The following is a 15,833-nucleotide window of genomic DNA, read 5'->3' as shown; positions in this document are numbered from 1 at the left end:
ACATAAGTTAAATAACTCATCTAATACATATTATGAGAATATGAGTTTTTGTTTAACGTCGTTTCACCGAGAGACGGTCTCTTATAATAGTAAGTCATTTTAAATTGGTTAGAAAGCAGATTCAGAACAAAGTTCTATGCTAAGTAACCTTTACACAGGGAATAGTTTAGACAAAGGTCATCATTCAACTGTACAGAGATCCAAATAAAGGAGAATGATTTGAATGTTTCAAAGTTTCACATTATATAATACATAATTTACAATTCTTTTTTTTGTTCATTTTTTTCTTTAAATTTGTACACTTTTATTATCCCTACTTCCATCATGTCTAAAAGGAAAGATGCCAGAGATCAGGAAGGCAGCGACGAATGAATAGTTGTATCGGGTAGCATAGCAACTGTTACGATGAAGTATTCACATCCAACAGGAAGACGGCTGGCAATGGTGTCGGATGATGATGTTATGCAATCAGACTGATGCCCTCCAATGTTGTGCTCAGGCCTCGACACTCCAGGTCGGGGTTTCACAATACATCGTTCGATGTGGACAATCTGCCCGATGATATAGGCAGGGCGAATTGGAAGATGGTCCGTGAATAAGGCCACAGATTCTGGTGAGAGGAAATAGTTTGGGCAGTTCCGGCTTATTGCCTCATACTGCCCCCATGAATTCAGGATGAAGGCTGCAATCTCGTGGACCTCAAAACGGCAAAAGGAGATCTTTTCCTTATTTGCCTGTTAAAAAAATGAACTAGTTAGTAACACTGAAATAGGAGAAATCAACAATCAAAAGTAGTCAACACTCAAAAGGAAGACTTTCTACCACTATCACGTGATTCGCTAATCTCCTAGCGAATCGCAAACCGAAAGAAGCGAATTATGGTCGGTTTCGTGCTATTTTGAGTGAATCGCGAATTCAGAAGGCGAATTATCTGGCAAATTATGTTACGTTGCTTTCACACACCATTGCATTCCAAATTTTAGTAGGAAATTTAGATTAATCTTGCACTCATTCGAATCCTTGTAAGAGTGATTTTCTTATCTCATTAGAAAATTCTAAAATTAGCAAGGGATGTTATGGGTTAACAAATTAGTTAGTGTTCTAATAGTTTATGTTGTCTAGTTACATTAAGATTTTTATTAGGAAAGTCCTTGCATTTACCATATTAATGTAATAGACTGATTCTGCCATTGTTGTGAATATTAGATTACAGAATTGTAAATGAGACAAAAATGGAATTGTAGAGTTTATTAATGCAATAGATGAAACAAGATACACAAGTTTTCAAGAGGCTTGCACTATTCCAAGACATGAGCATAAAACTCACTGAATCAGTATACAAAATATCTTACATTTTTCTCTACTTCCACATCCTTTATTTATATGGATTTTTCTAACTAACTACACGTATTAAAATACCCATAGTACCTGTATATCCAATATATCACTATTAAGTAGAGCTGTAAACATTTTTAATGGGTGTGTATGCCGTGGATTAATAAAAGTCAGAATTATGCTTGGAAGCTTATTCGTCCGTAAGATGAAGTTCTAGATTGAACTTGTATTTGTCAGAGAATTGTGAGTATTCATAATTCAAACAGTTGAGTTAGTAAGTTTGAAAAACTTGATTATTTAGAGCACATTAGAGAGAGTATTATCGAAACTTTTTTAGCCATCGTTGATGAGATTCTTCTGCTGGAATGTATCCGATTTTTCGAGGAAGTACAAACATACTTATAAGGATGTTTCTTTATGAATTGGGGCTGGGGGTGCAAACTGCAAACTCTTCCAGAATCACAAGACACAATGGCATATGGCAAGTCAAATCAGTGAAAATTCGTTCTGGCAGAAGGCTTAAAACAGGTTCGTATTTCAGAATTTGCATAAACACTAATTATGTGCAAATAGTTGGCCTCTCAGGAATGGAAAAATGGGCGAGTGTGGACATCCCCTCCATCATACTCATAGCCACCTAAAATTTTCATACTCGCCGCCTACCCACTAGTCATGGAGGGCTTCTCTATGACTATACATGTCAGGATTTACATCCAGCCAATCATGACTTCCTGTAAGAAACTCTAACTAAAGGCAGTAGATGCAAATTACAGTTTATTATGATAGTATAAACAACATACCTGTTTCTCAAGTTGATGCTTTGTGTATAATGTTTTGACTAATTCTTTCCTCTCTTCCAAATCCTTTGAAAGTTGCTTGCTTGCAGCTTCAGCCTTTGAACTCCTATCAAGCAGCTCCGTGCGTTGCCTTGATAAAATACCAACTTTATCAGCGAGGACTCTGATACATGTACGAAACTCAGCAGTACCATCATCTTCAACGTCGCTAGCAGAACTGGATAACACAATAAGAAATTATGCTAAGAGTACTATTCTAGTACCACATCCAGACCTCATAACTTCTTTACAAAATATAGTAATCGTCAACTAAAGCTATCATTATAATTAATGTAGCAGCACCTAATAACTACCACAAAAGAGCATATAATACAAAAATCGAAAAAAGTATTATCATTTGATCTTAACCTGGCAAGAGATTGAGCTAAGGAATTAAGCGCATCAGCAAAACCAGCAACTCCCCCAGAAGCATTGACACAGGACCTAAGTCTTTCAAAAAGGCCACGCATTTTCACAGCAGATGCACGTAATTTGTTGTATTCTGAAGCTCTCCTGTCAGCAGCACAAAGGTGGGTTTGAGCTTCTTGCCTAGCTTCATGCAGACAGTTCTCAAGATGAGCACAATTCATCTGTGAAAAAATCCAGAAGAAAAGGTTAAAACTTAAAACAAGCTGAATTCAGCGGAATAGGAATCTTAAAGAGCGGTCTCAAACTCTCAATAAGCAAGAAGTATTGGTAGTAGAGGTTGGCCGTAGGCCGTATCGAACCGATCCGGTTCAACTAATCTTAGCCCCAAATTCTAAATAGATATTTATGGGTTGGTCTGAGAATCTGTAATATATTATTCTGATTTTTTCTTTTTTACTCTTAAATCTATACTTCATTTCTCTTTTACTTGGCAAATATATCATCTCTCACATCCTCACTATTTGTCTCATTTGCGATTAACACGAGTATCAATGCACTATTTCAATCCTTAATATTTTGTACTATGCACAATGATAAATTATAAAAATTTTATATTAATAAAGTTTACATTGAGACACACAAATAAAATCTCACTTGACTATGCTTTATCTTACAAATTAAGAATAAATTTCATTTTGAGTGATTGATGAATAATGTCAAATCTCAAATGAGACAATTAAAGGGATCGGAGGTGGTATATAATTTTTTTATTTGTATTTTGTACCATGGAAGTTGAGATTTATAGAAGAATATATTTTAGAGGGTTTACTTATAAAGATTTAAAAATATTCACAAAATTTCGAAGCAGAATTAGAAGTTTTTTCTAAACAAAACAAGATTGAACTTTTTCACGGTTCACCGAATGGGCCAGTTCATCAACGGTTTTTTTTTTTTTTTCCAAATATCAAGCCCTGAACCAAACTACTCCTTATATTTGGCCGTCCCAGTTTCGATCCAATTCTCTCTGGTTTCAGGCCGGTCCAGTTTATACACGGGCCAGTCAGGGTTGGCCCTAGGATAGCCTTGATTTTGGCCACCTCTAATTGGTAGATTTTCCATGAGGAAAACTTAAGCAATTAGGCATAGATCAACAAGAATATTTCATTACTCCAATACTGGTAAGTGACCATCTGAAGGGTTTGGAGGGTTAGATGTATGCAACCCTAACCTTGAGATAACAAAGAAAATGTGTTCTACTATTTGCGCATAGTGCTCATGGTGAATTAGATTCAGGGAATGCTGGATAAAAGATATAAAAAAATAAAATAAAATAAAAAATAAAAAACAGAGCTCCTAATTGCATACCTGTGATTCATCTAGCAGCTTCCTGCTATTTTCTAACTCTAAGCCAAGCCTAGAAATATCATCCAACGCAGATGTAAGCCTACTTTCAGTTTCAGTCAGCTGGTTTGCTTTATTTTCAAGTGCAATTTGCAGTTCCAGCACAAGCTCAGCATTGGCCTTTGCAGCATTCAGACTTGGGTCAGAAGAAGCCTTAGAAGGCAAGACATCTGAAGAACCTGTGGCAACGTCACAAGGTGACGTAGCACTTAGCTGCCCGAGCATCTTATTCTCAACTTTAGCTTCAAGCAGCTGCTCATCACGTTGCGGATCCATCATAGATGAGTCTAATTGAGGATTCTGCATTCCAGAAGAGTCAGTCATGTTCTCATCTACTTCTTGGGATTTTCTACTCATCCTAGGCAATAGTTCATCCTTTGAATCAGCCACGTTAGATGTACAAGAAATCTCATCCATGAGATCACTAGGTCGACAAGCTAGTTGTCTTTCCACTTGATCCAGAATTTCAGACCTGCAATCATCTGCCTTTGAGAAAGCAGCATCATTATTGCCCAAACACTTCCTTGCCTGCATATATTGCTCAGATAATTGCTGAGCCAACTCTTCGATGCGCTTTTCATAGGATTGACACTGCTTTTGTCTGGTCTTCAACATTGACTCAAGATGCTTTATGTACTCATCCTTCTGTAGCAGTGCTTCATTAGTTTTGTCCACAGCGTCTTTTAGCAAACTATCTACCTTACTATCATCAATAGATTCATGATCCACATCAGAGCTGAATGAGCACATACGCGCGATTGCAGAAGCAAGGTCAGCTCTCAGTTTTGCATTTTCAACCTCCATTTTACTAGTTCCAGCAATGTCTACCAAGTCACAGACATCAAAGAGGTCCTGAGACTCGTGCCCTTCAGGGGTAGAAGCAGCATTTCCTTCAACATCTAATGGAAAACTATTTGTAGATATAGAAAGTGAGGTCCTTGAAGTTCCTGCTTTCTCACTCTTGAATGGTAATCCAACCAAAGACTCGGGAGCATAACACTCAATATCCCTAATGTCAATGTCAAGCAAGCTAGTGTCAAAAGGAACTATATTGACATCACATTGACTGGGCGTATCAAATAATCCCATGGCAGCTAATATATCCCTTGGTATATATGGGCTTTGTGATTTCAAAAATTCCTCTCGTCTCCTCACCTCCTCTTCCCTCTTTGTAGCAAGTTTTTCAGCCAATTGTCCTGCCATGCCCATGTAAAGCTTCATCGAAGCCTTTCTTCTCACTATTTCTGCAAGACATGCCCTATAAGCGGGGCCAATTCCACGAACCACCTTTAAGCCCTCAAATACAGCGTCCTGCCGTTTTACTGCTTCCGAGAAAGCATTAAATTGCAAACGAACATCCTTTATAGTATGTTGAATATATGCAATCTTTTGCATGTAATTGTGAACAAACATATTCATGTCGTTCTTTTTATTTGTGCAATAATCAAGAAGGTCAGAAATTGAACTATCACAGGCTGTCATTTTCGGAAGATGATTTTTGTCATGGACATCATACATAGGACCCAAGGCAGAAACAGCATCATGAGGACGGAGAGAAGAGGACAACTGGCTTGATAAACAATCATCTACCAGTTTCTTCACTGTGCTGACATCCTTACTGCAAAGAAAAAAAGCAAATATTATATGGATGTAGAAACTCTGAGATGCAAGTGAAGGACTACACAAAAAGAAATATGGAAATAGACTCAATATATGATATCATAACAAAATGAAATAACTTGATTTCATGCATATGAAACTTACAAAAATGCACAATGACAGAATCAAGTTCAAAAGTCAGCAAGCACACAGAGTGCAGATAAAATCTAGGTAATAACCAATCCATACATTAGTTAACACAGCAACAATCCCAAATTCAACTGGCTTGTAGCCTAGTGAACTCAGCAACTGGCATGTAAAGCTTATCCAAGAACCATTAACAGACTTCATCAAGATTCAAGAGACTATACCTCAGCAACAGGAATATCAAATGATACAACCACATGCCTCTTATGATGTTTTTTAGGGAACGTCACATTCTCAAGAAAATCAATTCAATTATTCACAAAATACACAAAAGCCTAGCTCATCTGCATAACAAAGACCTCAGATTCAAGAAGCTCTACTACCAATAAATTTGAAATTCCCAATTTCCACATATCTCTCCGATCTTACCACAAAAGTGAAAGTAGAGCTCAATGTCAATGAATACAAAAGTTAAAGCAAACAGATTTAAATGTAAACACTCAAAGAATTTCCTTAAAATATCCAAAGTGTTTTGGTAAGCAAACGTGTATGCATATTCATAGCCAAGGAACAAGTATAGAAAACGGAAATATGCTCCCGAAAAAAACCTAATCAGAAGTTGGCCCAATTTTTTAAATCTCCTAAATCAAGTAACACTTAAAGCACCAACTGCACCTAAAATGGCATCTAAAAGGTTGATAAGTTGTACCAAATCATACAAACAGAAAGTTCTACAATGAAATATAAGTATCATCCCACAACAGACTCCATATAATCATCATTATTGCATCATACCAAAACAACTTCTTCAATTTAGCCCCTCCAAAACCCACAAAGGGAATCACACCAAAGCCTCAATATTCATAGGAAAAACCTAAGCCTTCAAGCAAAGCAGGCTACCCTAAAGATAATGCGCCACTTCAACTGCACTCCAATATGGATTATCTATAATTATGACCATTAGACCACACTTATTTGAACTAATATGACATAAGTGGAGTGTGTGAGAAATTTATCTCATTAGTTTATTAGATCTGACCTAAGTGGAATGCGTGAGATAAATAAAACTTATTGATTTAATCTTAACACTACAGACTTTTTTAGTAAAGAATATAGAATTTTATAAATTCTCAAAAGAGCAAAAAAGTACAAGGTGTAAGCCCACCAAGAGAGCCCAAAACACAAAGTAGATCATCCAAAACACCTGCAAAGTAAAAAGCGCAGTAGCGCTTTTGCTAGGATTAGCATATAAACCAGAGCCCAAGAAAACTAATCCAAAACGCTTTTATGCTTTCCAACAGACTCCAAATCAGCCTCAGAGAACAAGAGAAGAACATCAGCAAAGAGAAAATGAATAATGCCAGAGTTTCTACATTGAGGATAATAAGCAACACCATCCTTACATCCAACCTAGAATAACCTAATAAAGTACTCCATAGAAATAGCAAACAAGAAAAGAGACAACAGATCCCCTTGTTTATGACCTTTAGAAGCATGAAAGGGAGAAAGAGGCTCTCCATTCATTAGAATAGAGAAGGAGACCGGTTGACACACAACATAATCCAGCCATGAATTACCTAGGAAAGATCATTTTTACAAGGACTTGTTCAAGAAAATTCCCCTCAATATTATCATAAGTTCCTTATGTCAACCTTGATCATGCATCTTGGAACAATAATGTTCCAAGCATAGCCTTTGATAAGCTCAGTGATCAATGAAACATTATTTAAAAACCTTCAAGGGACAAACTGAAAATGACCAACCACTCGTCAATAGCTATATGGAACCTTGCACTCAAGATTCTCACAATGAATTTATAGATTACTTAGCAACACGCAATGGGTTGAAATATTAAATATGACTAGTCACTAGGAATCTTGCGAAGCAAAGTAAGAGTGGTAATATTGATGGGGGATATAATCTCCAATCATTAAAGAAACCCACAATAGCATTGGATACATCCTTTCTAATAATGTGCCAAATCTTTCTGAAAATCCTAGTATTGAGACCATCTATCCCCTGAATCATTATGATCGCCGATGCCCCTCAAAGCACATTCAACCTCATAAGAGTGGTAGGAAAAATTAAAGAATTAACTTGAATTTTTCTTACTTAAGCCCCGGCTCTCATATGACCTATGTCAATATCCAACAAAAAAATTTGCCCTAGTGCCAAGAAAAGCACTTCCTTTTGAATATCAGGATGAGAAGAAACGATATCAATATCATCATTCATCAAAATGTCTGATGGCGAATCAGTTCCAATAAACCTATCCAAAGATCCTGAGATCATCAAATTAATTGCAACAAGCATTCGCGGGATGTTTTAAGCACAAGGGCCTTGCGTCAATGGCAACTAGAAACTACTTTCATATTGTTCATTAGTTCATTGTGCATGTTCTTATGTTGTAATAAATGTTGTAACTGAGAGTTAGACAACATCAAGAGTACGTCTAGAAGATAGGAGGAATAAATGATGCCACTTCAAACTGAAATTCAAAGTTTTAAAATCTTTAAAATTATTCAAAGAGTCGAGAAACTTAAGGAAATAAGCATGCATGACCATGCTTAAGTCAAGGAAGCCTGAATCCAGCCCATGCATATTCAAAAGCATTTCAACGAGTCAGGGAGTTGAAATAGCAATGTGAATAGGCTGAAACCGTGTGACATTCTTAAGGCGTTTAAGTTAAATTGAACTTAGTTATAATTAGTTTTTAATCTGTTCAAAAACTCTACAGTCGTTTCAAAAACCTTAAACAAATTTTCCTCTCATCATCCCTCTCTGTACACCTAGTTGCCTACCATCTCCAATCACAACCCTTATCTTGACCTTAAAGCACATTCTCAAACTCTCTTTTCTCTAAACCCTAATGTGTCTTTTGTGTTAAACGTATATTAACCGGTTTGTTACGCTCGGTGATACATCAATGTCAATCTTGTTCCTAACATTGTGTTTCTCAATAGATTTCAAGAAAAAATGAGATAACACTCATGAGTCTTGACCTTATCCTTACTGCACCTTATATGAAGTAATTAACCCTTATATATATACTTATTTTTCCTCGAATAAGCCATATGTACAATACTAAATATTAACTCCAAGTACTCAATACGCAAACCAATGGTGAAATAACCAGACAGTCTGCGCTATTAGAGCATATCATTTGTATTAACTATTAGTCCACCCAAAGTCAACTTCTAAAAGAAGTCTCCCCACTTTAAAAGGAACTGTTGCCATGATATTTGTTAAGTGAAAAGTTGTCAATCCAACGAGTTCAATTAAACAAAGAAAAGATCACAAAAAATACTACGTGACTCTAGAATAACCCTCATTCAAATCAACAACCTCGAATCCTCTTATGTTAACTGTATAGTCAAGTAACTGTATCAAAGAAATTACCTGGTCTAACTCTTTGTCATATGGTGGCCTCCAAAATAAATCACAACATCATCATCATGCAAAGTAGACATATGAGTTATGTAAAGAATACATACTAAATTGACTAGATGAGGAATGGATGCTATTCACTTAAAACTTAAATCTTTAAAAAATTAATGAGCCTTGTCTTTTTTAAACTCTCCAATTGGGAGAAAAATGACAATTCTTGGCAAAAATTTTTTAAAGGACAGCCATGTGTTCCTTTAGAAGCGCCTTTAGTACCCCACCCCTTTTGACACAACCTGTATATGCTCACAACAACAAGACTGTATCAAAGTTGTCCTCCAGGCAAGGGAAAAACAGAACATTGTCCATTTTCCATTATCAAGTCTACTTGATATCCTTCTAATAACTAAAAGCTCAGTTATAAAAAGCATAACATATCAGAGCATAACATATTCCAGCAACTAAAGTAGCTATGAACCCAAAACATGAAATATCAGAATCACCAAATACAAGAAACTATTGCTCATTTACACTGTAAATAATCTACTTTCATAAGCATACATCTAAATTCTAAACCTTGCCCAGAAGAACTTCACATATCATAGATTCTGTAGGTTAACATCTTTCCACCAGCCAGACAATGTATCTATGAACTCCACTCTTTCCCCTTCCAAAAACTACAAATAAAAATACTAAATGAAGGGACACACAGTCTTCGGTAAATAAAGTATCAAGGAGCATTTCTAGGTGTCTTTTACTCAAAAAAACATTCCATTACTATGTTCTATTACCCCGATACCACTAAGAAGCTCCCCTAGGTGGGATTGAAAGCGTCGGACCTCGGATGTACGAAATCTTACCCTTGTAATAACAAAGAGTTAGTTTTCGGTTCACCCTTAATTGTAAAAACCATCAAATAAGTGGATATGATTAAGAGTTATTTTACTATAGTCCAGTTGTAATCGAAACCACAAAACTAAAAATCTTTGACTCTATTAAGAATGGGCATTCCTCAACTTAACTAAAAAATTAAAATGGATATTACACAGGCACTCATGATGAATACATAGACTACATTCCTAACAAAATTACAAAGACAAATTGAAGAGAAGTCACAGAGCTTATTAGAAAATATAATCAGTTAAAGAGTTCCAAGAGAACAAATGCACATAGATCAAAGTTCTCCCCTTATGTAACAGCATTGAACTTTTCATACGCATCATTGATCTCCTAATTACATAAATGGACAACGTTCTTCAAGTTCAAGACTACTCACCAAAGAAATCATCAATAAATCAACGAAAGCATTAATTGTGAAACCAGAGCGGTTTGATGGAAAGCATGTAATCATCTTATAAACAATTTACTCAACCAAAAACTAACCTCAAAGACAGCATAATACTCTTCTGTTCATTGATGTGGCAATAATGTTCCTTGATCATCATTTCTAAATCCCTGATTGGCAATGAAGCTTTGCTTGAAAATAGATGTTCGACATCATGCCTCAGCTTTCCAAACACATGCTTAAATTGTGAAACCTTGTTCTCAAATTGTTTGTGAGAACAAGTACAATTCTCAACCCATTTCGCCAAGTTTTCTTCTTTTACCAGATCCAACAAACATTTTCGAGTGGATGTTTGTAGAGCTGGGATAATCATACAAGACCTTAACTTTTCAATGTAACGATTAAAATTCAACAACAAATCAGAATGTACACGATGCTGTTGAGAATAACACTTAAGAAAATCCATATAATTTTGATTTAATATTCTAAAAAAGTAATCCAAATTATGCCGGGCAATCTCTATTGCCCTTTCCTGCACTTTCTGCTCACTCAAAAGCCTCTCACAAATTTCAATTTTCTCCATAGTCCTGGTGTATATGGCATGACCACAATGATAATGATATCGAAACTGTCTTTCATAGGATGGTAATGCCTTAAGTGCAGGATCCACAGCATTATCCAACGGGTGAGGATCATGGTTTGAAGTTGATGGTGTCGGTTCAGGAACGACATGAATTTCAATTTGTTCAGGAGAAGGAGGTATAGCATTTGCTTGCAATCGCGCCTTATTGAAACAGAATACTTCTTGTTCATCAGATGGTAGTTTATAAGCCCCAAGCACCTCATTAGACTCGAGCTTCATATCCCCACATAAAAGAAGCTGATCACTGAATTGAATTCCAGCCATTGACTCAATAAACCTTTGAACTGACTCGACAACAGTCGAATCATCACAATCCAGCTCATATGAATGTCCATTTTCAGCAATGTGAATCAACAGCTTCCCTCTACATATGTACCCACCAGTGACATTCGAGCTCATCTTATCCCCACAAGAAGAAAAAGCCCTCTAAAAAAAAAAAAGAAAACTAATCAGCACCTCTAGATCTCTAAACTAATATGCACCAATTTCTAGCTCCAACATGATCTCAAACAATTATCAGAAACCTTAATGGAGCAAAAAACAAACAAAATACACAACTAAGCAACTTAGAACAAAACTAAAATTTATAATCCAGAAAACACAAATCAAACAAGCTGCTTTAAACCCACAATCAGCAAGAAACAATAGAATTCAGACTAACAGCGAAAAGTCCACAAAAGATTGTCTTTAATTTTCGATTCCTAGCAAATAAATGCGGAAAAAAAAGACCCGTCAAAGATTTAATCAATAAAACCCTAAATTATCAGAGACCCACAAACAAAATCCGCATAAAACCCCAGAATCTAAAATATTCATAAAGAGATTTGTCAATTTATTACCAATTTGAGAGTTAAACAAGCGATCAATTACTTATGTCTTAGTTTCTGACACGTAAAATCAGAGAAACCATCTGCCGCCAACAGGTAACAAAATTCTGGAAAGACGGAGATGAAGATTAAAACTTGCTCCAAAAGTCAAATCGCAGAAGAGAAAATTGAGAAGACAAGATTATGAATTGGAAGACAAAGTCTCTTATGATTCGGTGTATAGTAGGCGTGAAGAAGTAAGAAGTGCTTCCTAAAAGAATAAAGGAATTTAAATATTTTTATAACTGAAAATTGTCTGGAACAATAAAAATCATAAATCTAATTCATTTTGGAGATAAAGAAGGAACATCGGCCATACGAGTAACTAACTAAACAACTACAAGCAAGAGCATCCTTTCCGTGACCATCAAAACTTGCTTATCAATTTAGGTCACGATGGAAATCCAATCATGTTGGGTCGTCTACGTTAATGGGTTCATTATATATATTGCACAAATTTTTGTGAGAAACGGTCTTTTTGAGAGATTATCTAATTAGGCCGGCCCATTATATACTTTTTCAAATATTGTAAGTAGGCATTAAGAATGATGTAAATACACATTTGAGATATTGAAAGTAGGCGTTAAGGATACGGTAAGTAATTAAAGATAATGTAAGTAAGCATTAAGAATACAGTAAGAGGCGGCTTCTCAAGAGACTAGTTGTATATACTGTATCTCGTGTTAAATCTTACAGCTCGTCTTGTATGAGATTGTCTCATCATGAGACGGGTCCATATAATAGCTCATTTCTTCAATTAATTACTTTAAATTTATAAGTAATCGTTTTATAAGTAATCATTCTAAGACTATAAAAAGTAATAATATTAAAAGTATAAGTGATGACTTTAACATTATAAGTAATTATTTTAAGACAAAAAATGTATATTGGGCCAGCCCAATAGAAATAGTCTCACCGTGAGACCGTCTCATTTAAGAATTAGTGTAAATCTTATTGTATTGTGTCATGCTACGTCACCAAAGTAAATTATAACCATAAAATTCATGTTATTTCGGGTCATTCATATGTCGTGTCTATCATGCTTCATGTTTGAACGGCTTGGCCTATGTCTATCTTTAAATAAGGTTAATCTTTCATTTTATCTATATTTTTGTTTACTCTAAAATGTTCATTAGTGTGTTAGATCTTAGATGTTGAGCTACCTTATAAGAACTCGCTAAAACTCCACAAATTTATTTCATTTAGTAAATTTTTAAGTTAATAATATAATATTTCTTATACAAACTCATCAATACTTGTCTAAATCTATGCTAATTCAATTTTATTCAATCATAATATTTTAAAAATCGCATCCAAATTGCGACTTTGACTAGATAAGATCGCACTTATCATACAATTTTTCCTTTTTCTATTTTTTGCCTTAATTACATTATTTAATAAATTATTTTATTTTATTATTTACATAGCACTATTTAATTTCTAATTCTTTTATTAATTGTTAATTTACGATCTCATATTCAAACAACTCACACTTTCTAAATAAACATGTACTTGATCTCTTGGTCTAGAGAAAATAATACTCCTATAAGATATCAATTTACGTTGTTTGGAAAAATTTTATCAGATCATGTATAATTAATATTAAAAAAACTATTAAGACACATGTGGACACCAAAACCAATTTTTTTTTCACTCTTTTTCTTCTAATCAAACATACTTTTATAGGTGTATAATGTATAATGTATAATGTAAAATCATTTTTGTTGCATTTAATTGATTTATAAAAGAGTTAAAAATTTTAGATTTTGCTGGAATTTTCTAACATATACAATCAATAAAATAAGTATTATTTTATTGTCCACATCACTTTCAAAATGTGTTTCATTATCTCTTTGTTTTTCTTGTGGCACCTGAGAAAACTTCTCAAGGAATCATCTCATTCTAAGATTTCTCGCCACTAAGGACATTTAACTTTAGAGTTCTTAGAAAATGATCAACCTAAAAAAGAAAATGCACATTGTTGATATATGCATTCTATAAATCTTTTTAAAGTTCAACTCAGTGTATCTCGTCTACCCTATACTCAAAAAAATAAATTAATTAATATTATCTTCGTCTCCATGAGTTTGTCAATATTTCTATTGAGTCTGTCTTATTTACCTTGCAATATTTATATTTTGAATAATATTTTCCATTAGTAATATCTAATTTTCATTCACAGTTTTTCTCACATTTAGTCTCGCTTTTATTATAGTCACACGATCTAATTGTATCCACCATTCTCTTATTAATCGTGGAATAATGTGTTGTTGCACAATGCAAGCTCTTGGAAACACCTCTATTGCATGAGTTTGTCAATATTTTTAATTAGTTTGTCTCTTTTATTTTGTAACATTTTTTATTTTGATTAATACCTACCATATTCTTTAATGCTTATCCACATATCTTCACTCGTTTTCTCCGCTTTTAATCATTAACCATAAAATTTTGTTATTTTCACCCTTTCTTAGTTTTGACTATGCAATAAGGTGTGTCATGTAATCATCAATCCTCCATTAAATTTGTTCCATGTGTTAACGCTTTTAGAGAATGACATTTTTCAATTTTTAGCATCTTTATTAGTTTTAGATATGTTGCATTATCTCTTGGTCTCCCTTGTGGCACCCATGAAAACTCCTCAATAAATCATCCAATTCTAAGATTTCTCACTTCTAAATACATTTAATTTTAGAGTTCTGAGAAAAAAGTCTCCCTTAAAAAGAAAATTACATATTTTTATATAAGCAGCCTATAAATCTTTTAAAGCTTAACTTAGTGTATCTCATCCTACCCTAAACTCAAAAAAATAAATTAATTTATATTATCTTTATCCCTATGAGTTTGTCAAAATTTCTATTTTGATACGTTTTATTTATTTTGCAATATATTTATATTTTGAATGATATCTCCATTAGTTTTATTTAATTTTTATTCACAAATTTTCTCACATATACTCTCACTTTTAATATGGTCACACAATCTAATCGTATTCACCATTCTCTTACTAACCGTGCAATGATATGTTGTTGCACAATGCAAATTCTTGGAGACACCTTTGTCGCATGAATTTGTCAATATTTCTATTTATTTTGTCTCTTTTACTTTGTAACATTTTTATTTTGATTAATAACATAATACATCTTTAATTTAATTCTTATCTGCACATCTTCACTCATTTTCTCCACTTCTAATCTTTAACCATATAATTTTATTATTTCCAACATTTCTTATTGTGCAATAAGGTGTGTCATGTAATTATGAATCCTTCACTAAATTTCTCCATATATGTTGGGATGAGTTATCCCACATCGATAAATTGAAAATGGTGTGCACACTTTATAAGCTATTAGAGACCTTCTTCCTATTGTCATATGGTTTTGGGATGGTATATATCTCCTTGGCTTATGAAGTGTGTACACTTGTGTCCCCCCGTTAATATGCTGGCATTCACAATAAGTCCAGCCTAATTTAACATGGTATCAGAGCCGATGGTTCGATCAATAATTTAAAAATGGTAGGTTCGAAAAGAATGGCGTTCCTACCCTAATTGATTACTCCCACATGCGAACTTGACGGGGATTCGCATGTGAGGGGGGTGTTGGGATGAGTTGTCCCACATCGATAAATTGAAAATGGTGTGCACACTTTATAAGTTATTAGAGACCTTCTTCCCATTGCCATATAGTTTTGGGATGGTATATATCTCCTTGGCATATGAAGTGTGTGCACTTGTGTCCCCCAGTTAATATGCTGGCATTCACAATAAGTCCGGCCTAATTTAACATTATATCAACCCTTTTAGAGCATCCTTAATAGGGAGAAAAAATTGTTCATCACAATTTGATATTTATTTTGAAGCTCTAAATAGTGTTATTTTTGTGTTTGTTAGATGAGATTTTCACCAAAATGTTGCTGACAACAACATTTAATTGAACAAACAAGTTAAAGAAAGATCTTCATGTCATGCG

The 15,833-nt window shown here is 34.4% G+C and overlaps 1 protein-coding gene across 1 annotated transcript; it reads right to left on the bottom strand.

Annotated features, from left to right (window-relative positions):
- Window positions 1–164: 164 nt before the first annotated feature.
- LOC130814833 (autophagy-related protein 11-like) lies at window positions 165–12,259 on the bottom strand. Its single transcript, XM_057681060.1, has 6 exons — window positions 11,839–12,259; window positions 10,455–11,425; window positions 3,906–5,559; window positions 2,541–2,761; window positions 2,136–2,349; window positions 165–734 (listed from the first exon to the last, which is right to left on the bottom strand). Exons 2-6 carry the CDS (start codon window positions 11,396–11,398, stop codon window positions 351–353), a joined length of 3,417 nt encoding a protein of 1,138 aa, XP_057537043.1. The 5' UTR covers window positions 11,399–11,425; window positions 11,839–12,259; the 3' UTR covers window positions 165–350.
- Window positions 12,260–15,833: the final 3,574 nt, after the last annotated feature.

The sequence above is a fragment of the Amaranthus tricolor genome, chromosome 6, assembly GCF_026212465.1.
Source record: "Amaranthus tricolor cultivar Red isolate AtriRed21 chromosome 6, ASM2621246v1, whole genome shotgun sequence".
In the NCBI taxonomy this organism is placed as follows: domain Eukaryota; kingdom Viridiplantae; phylum Streptophyta; class Magnoliopsida; order Caryophyllales; family Amaranthaceae; genus Amaranthus; species Amaranthus tricolor.
Note: the sequence above shows the minus strand (reverse complement) of the source record. Positions and strands in the feature narration are given on the sequence as shown.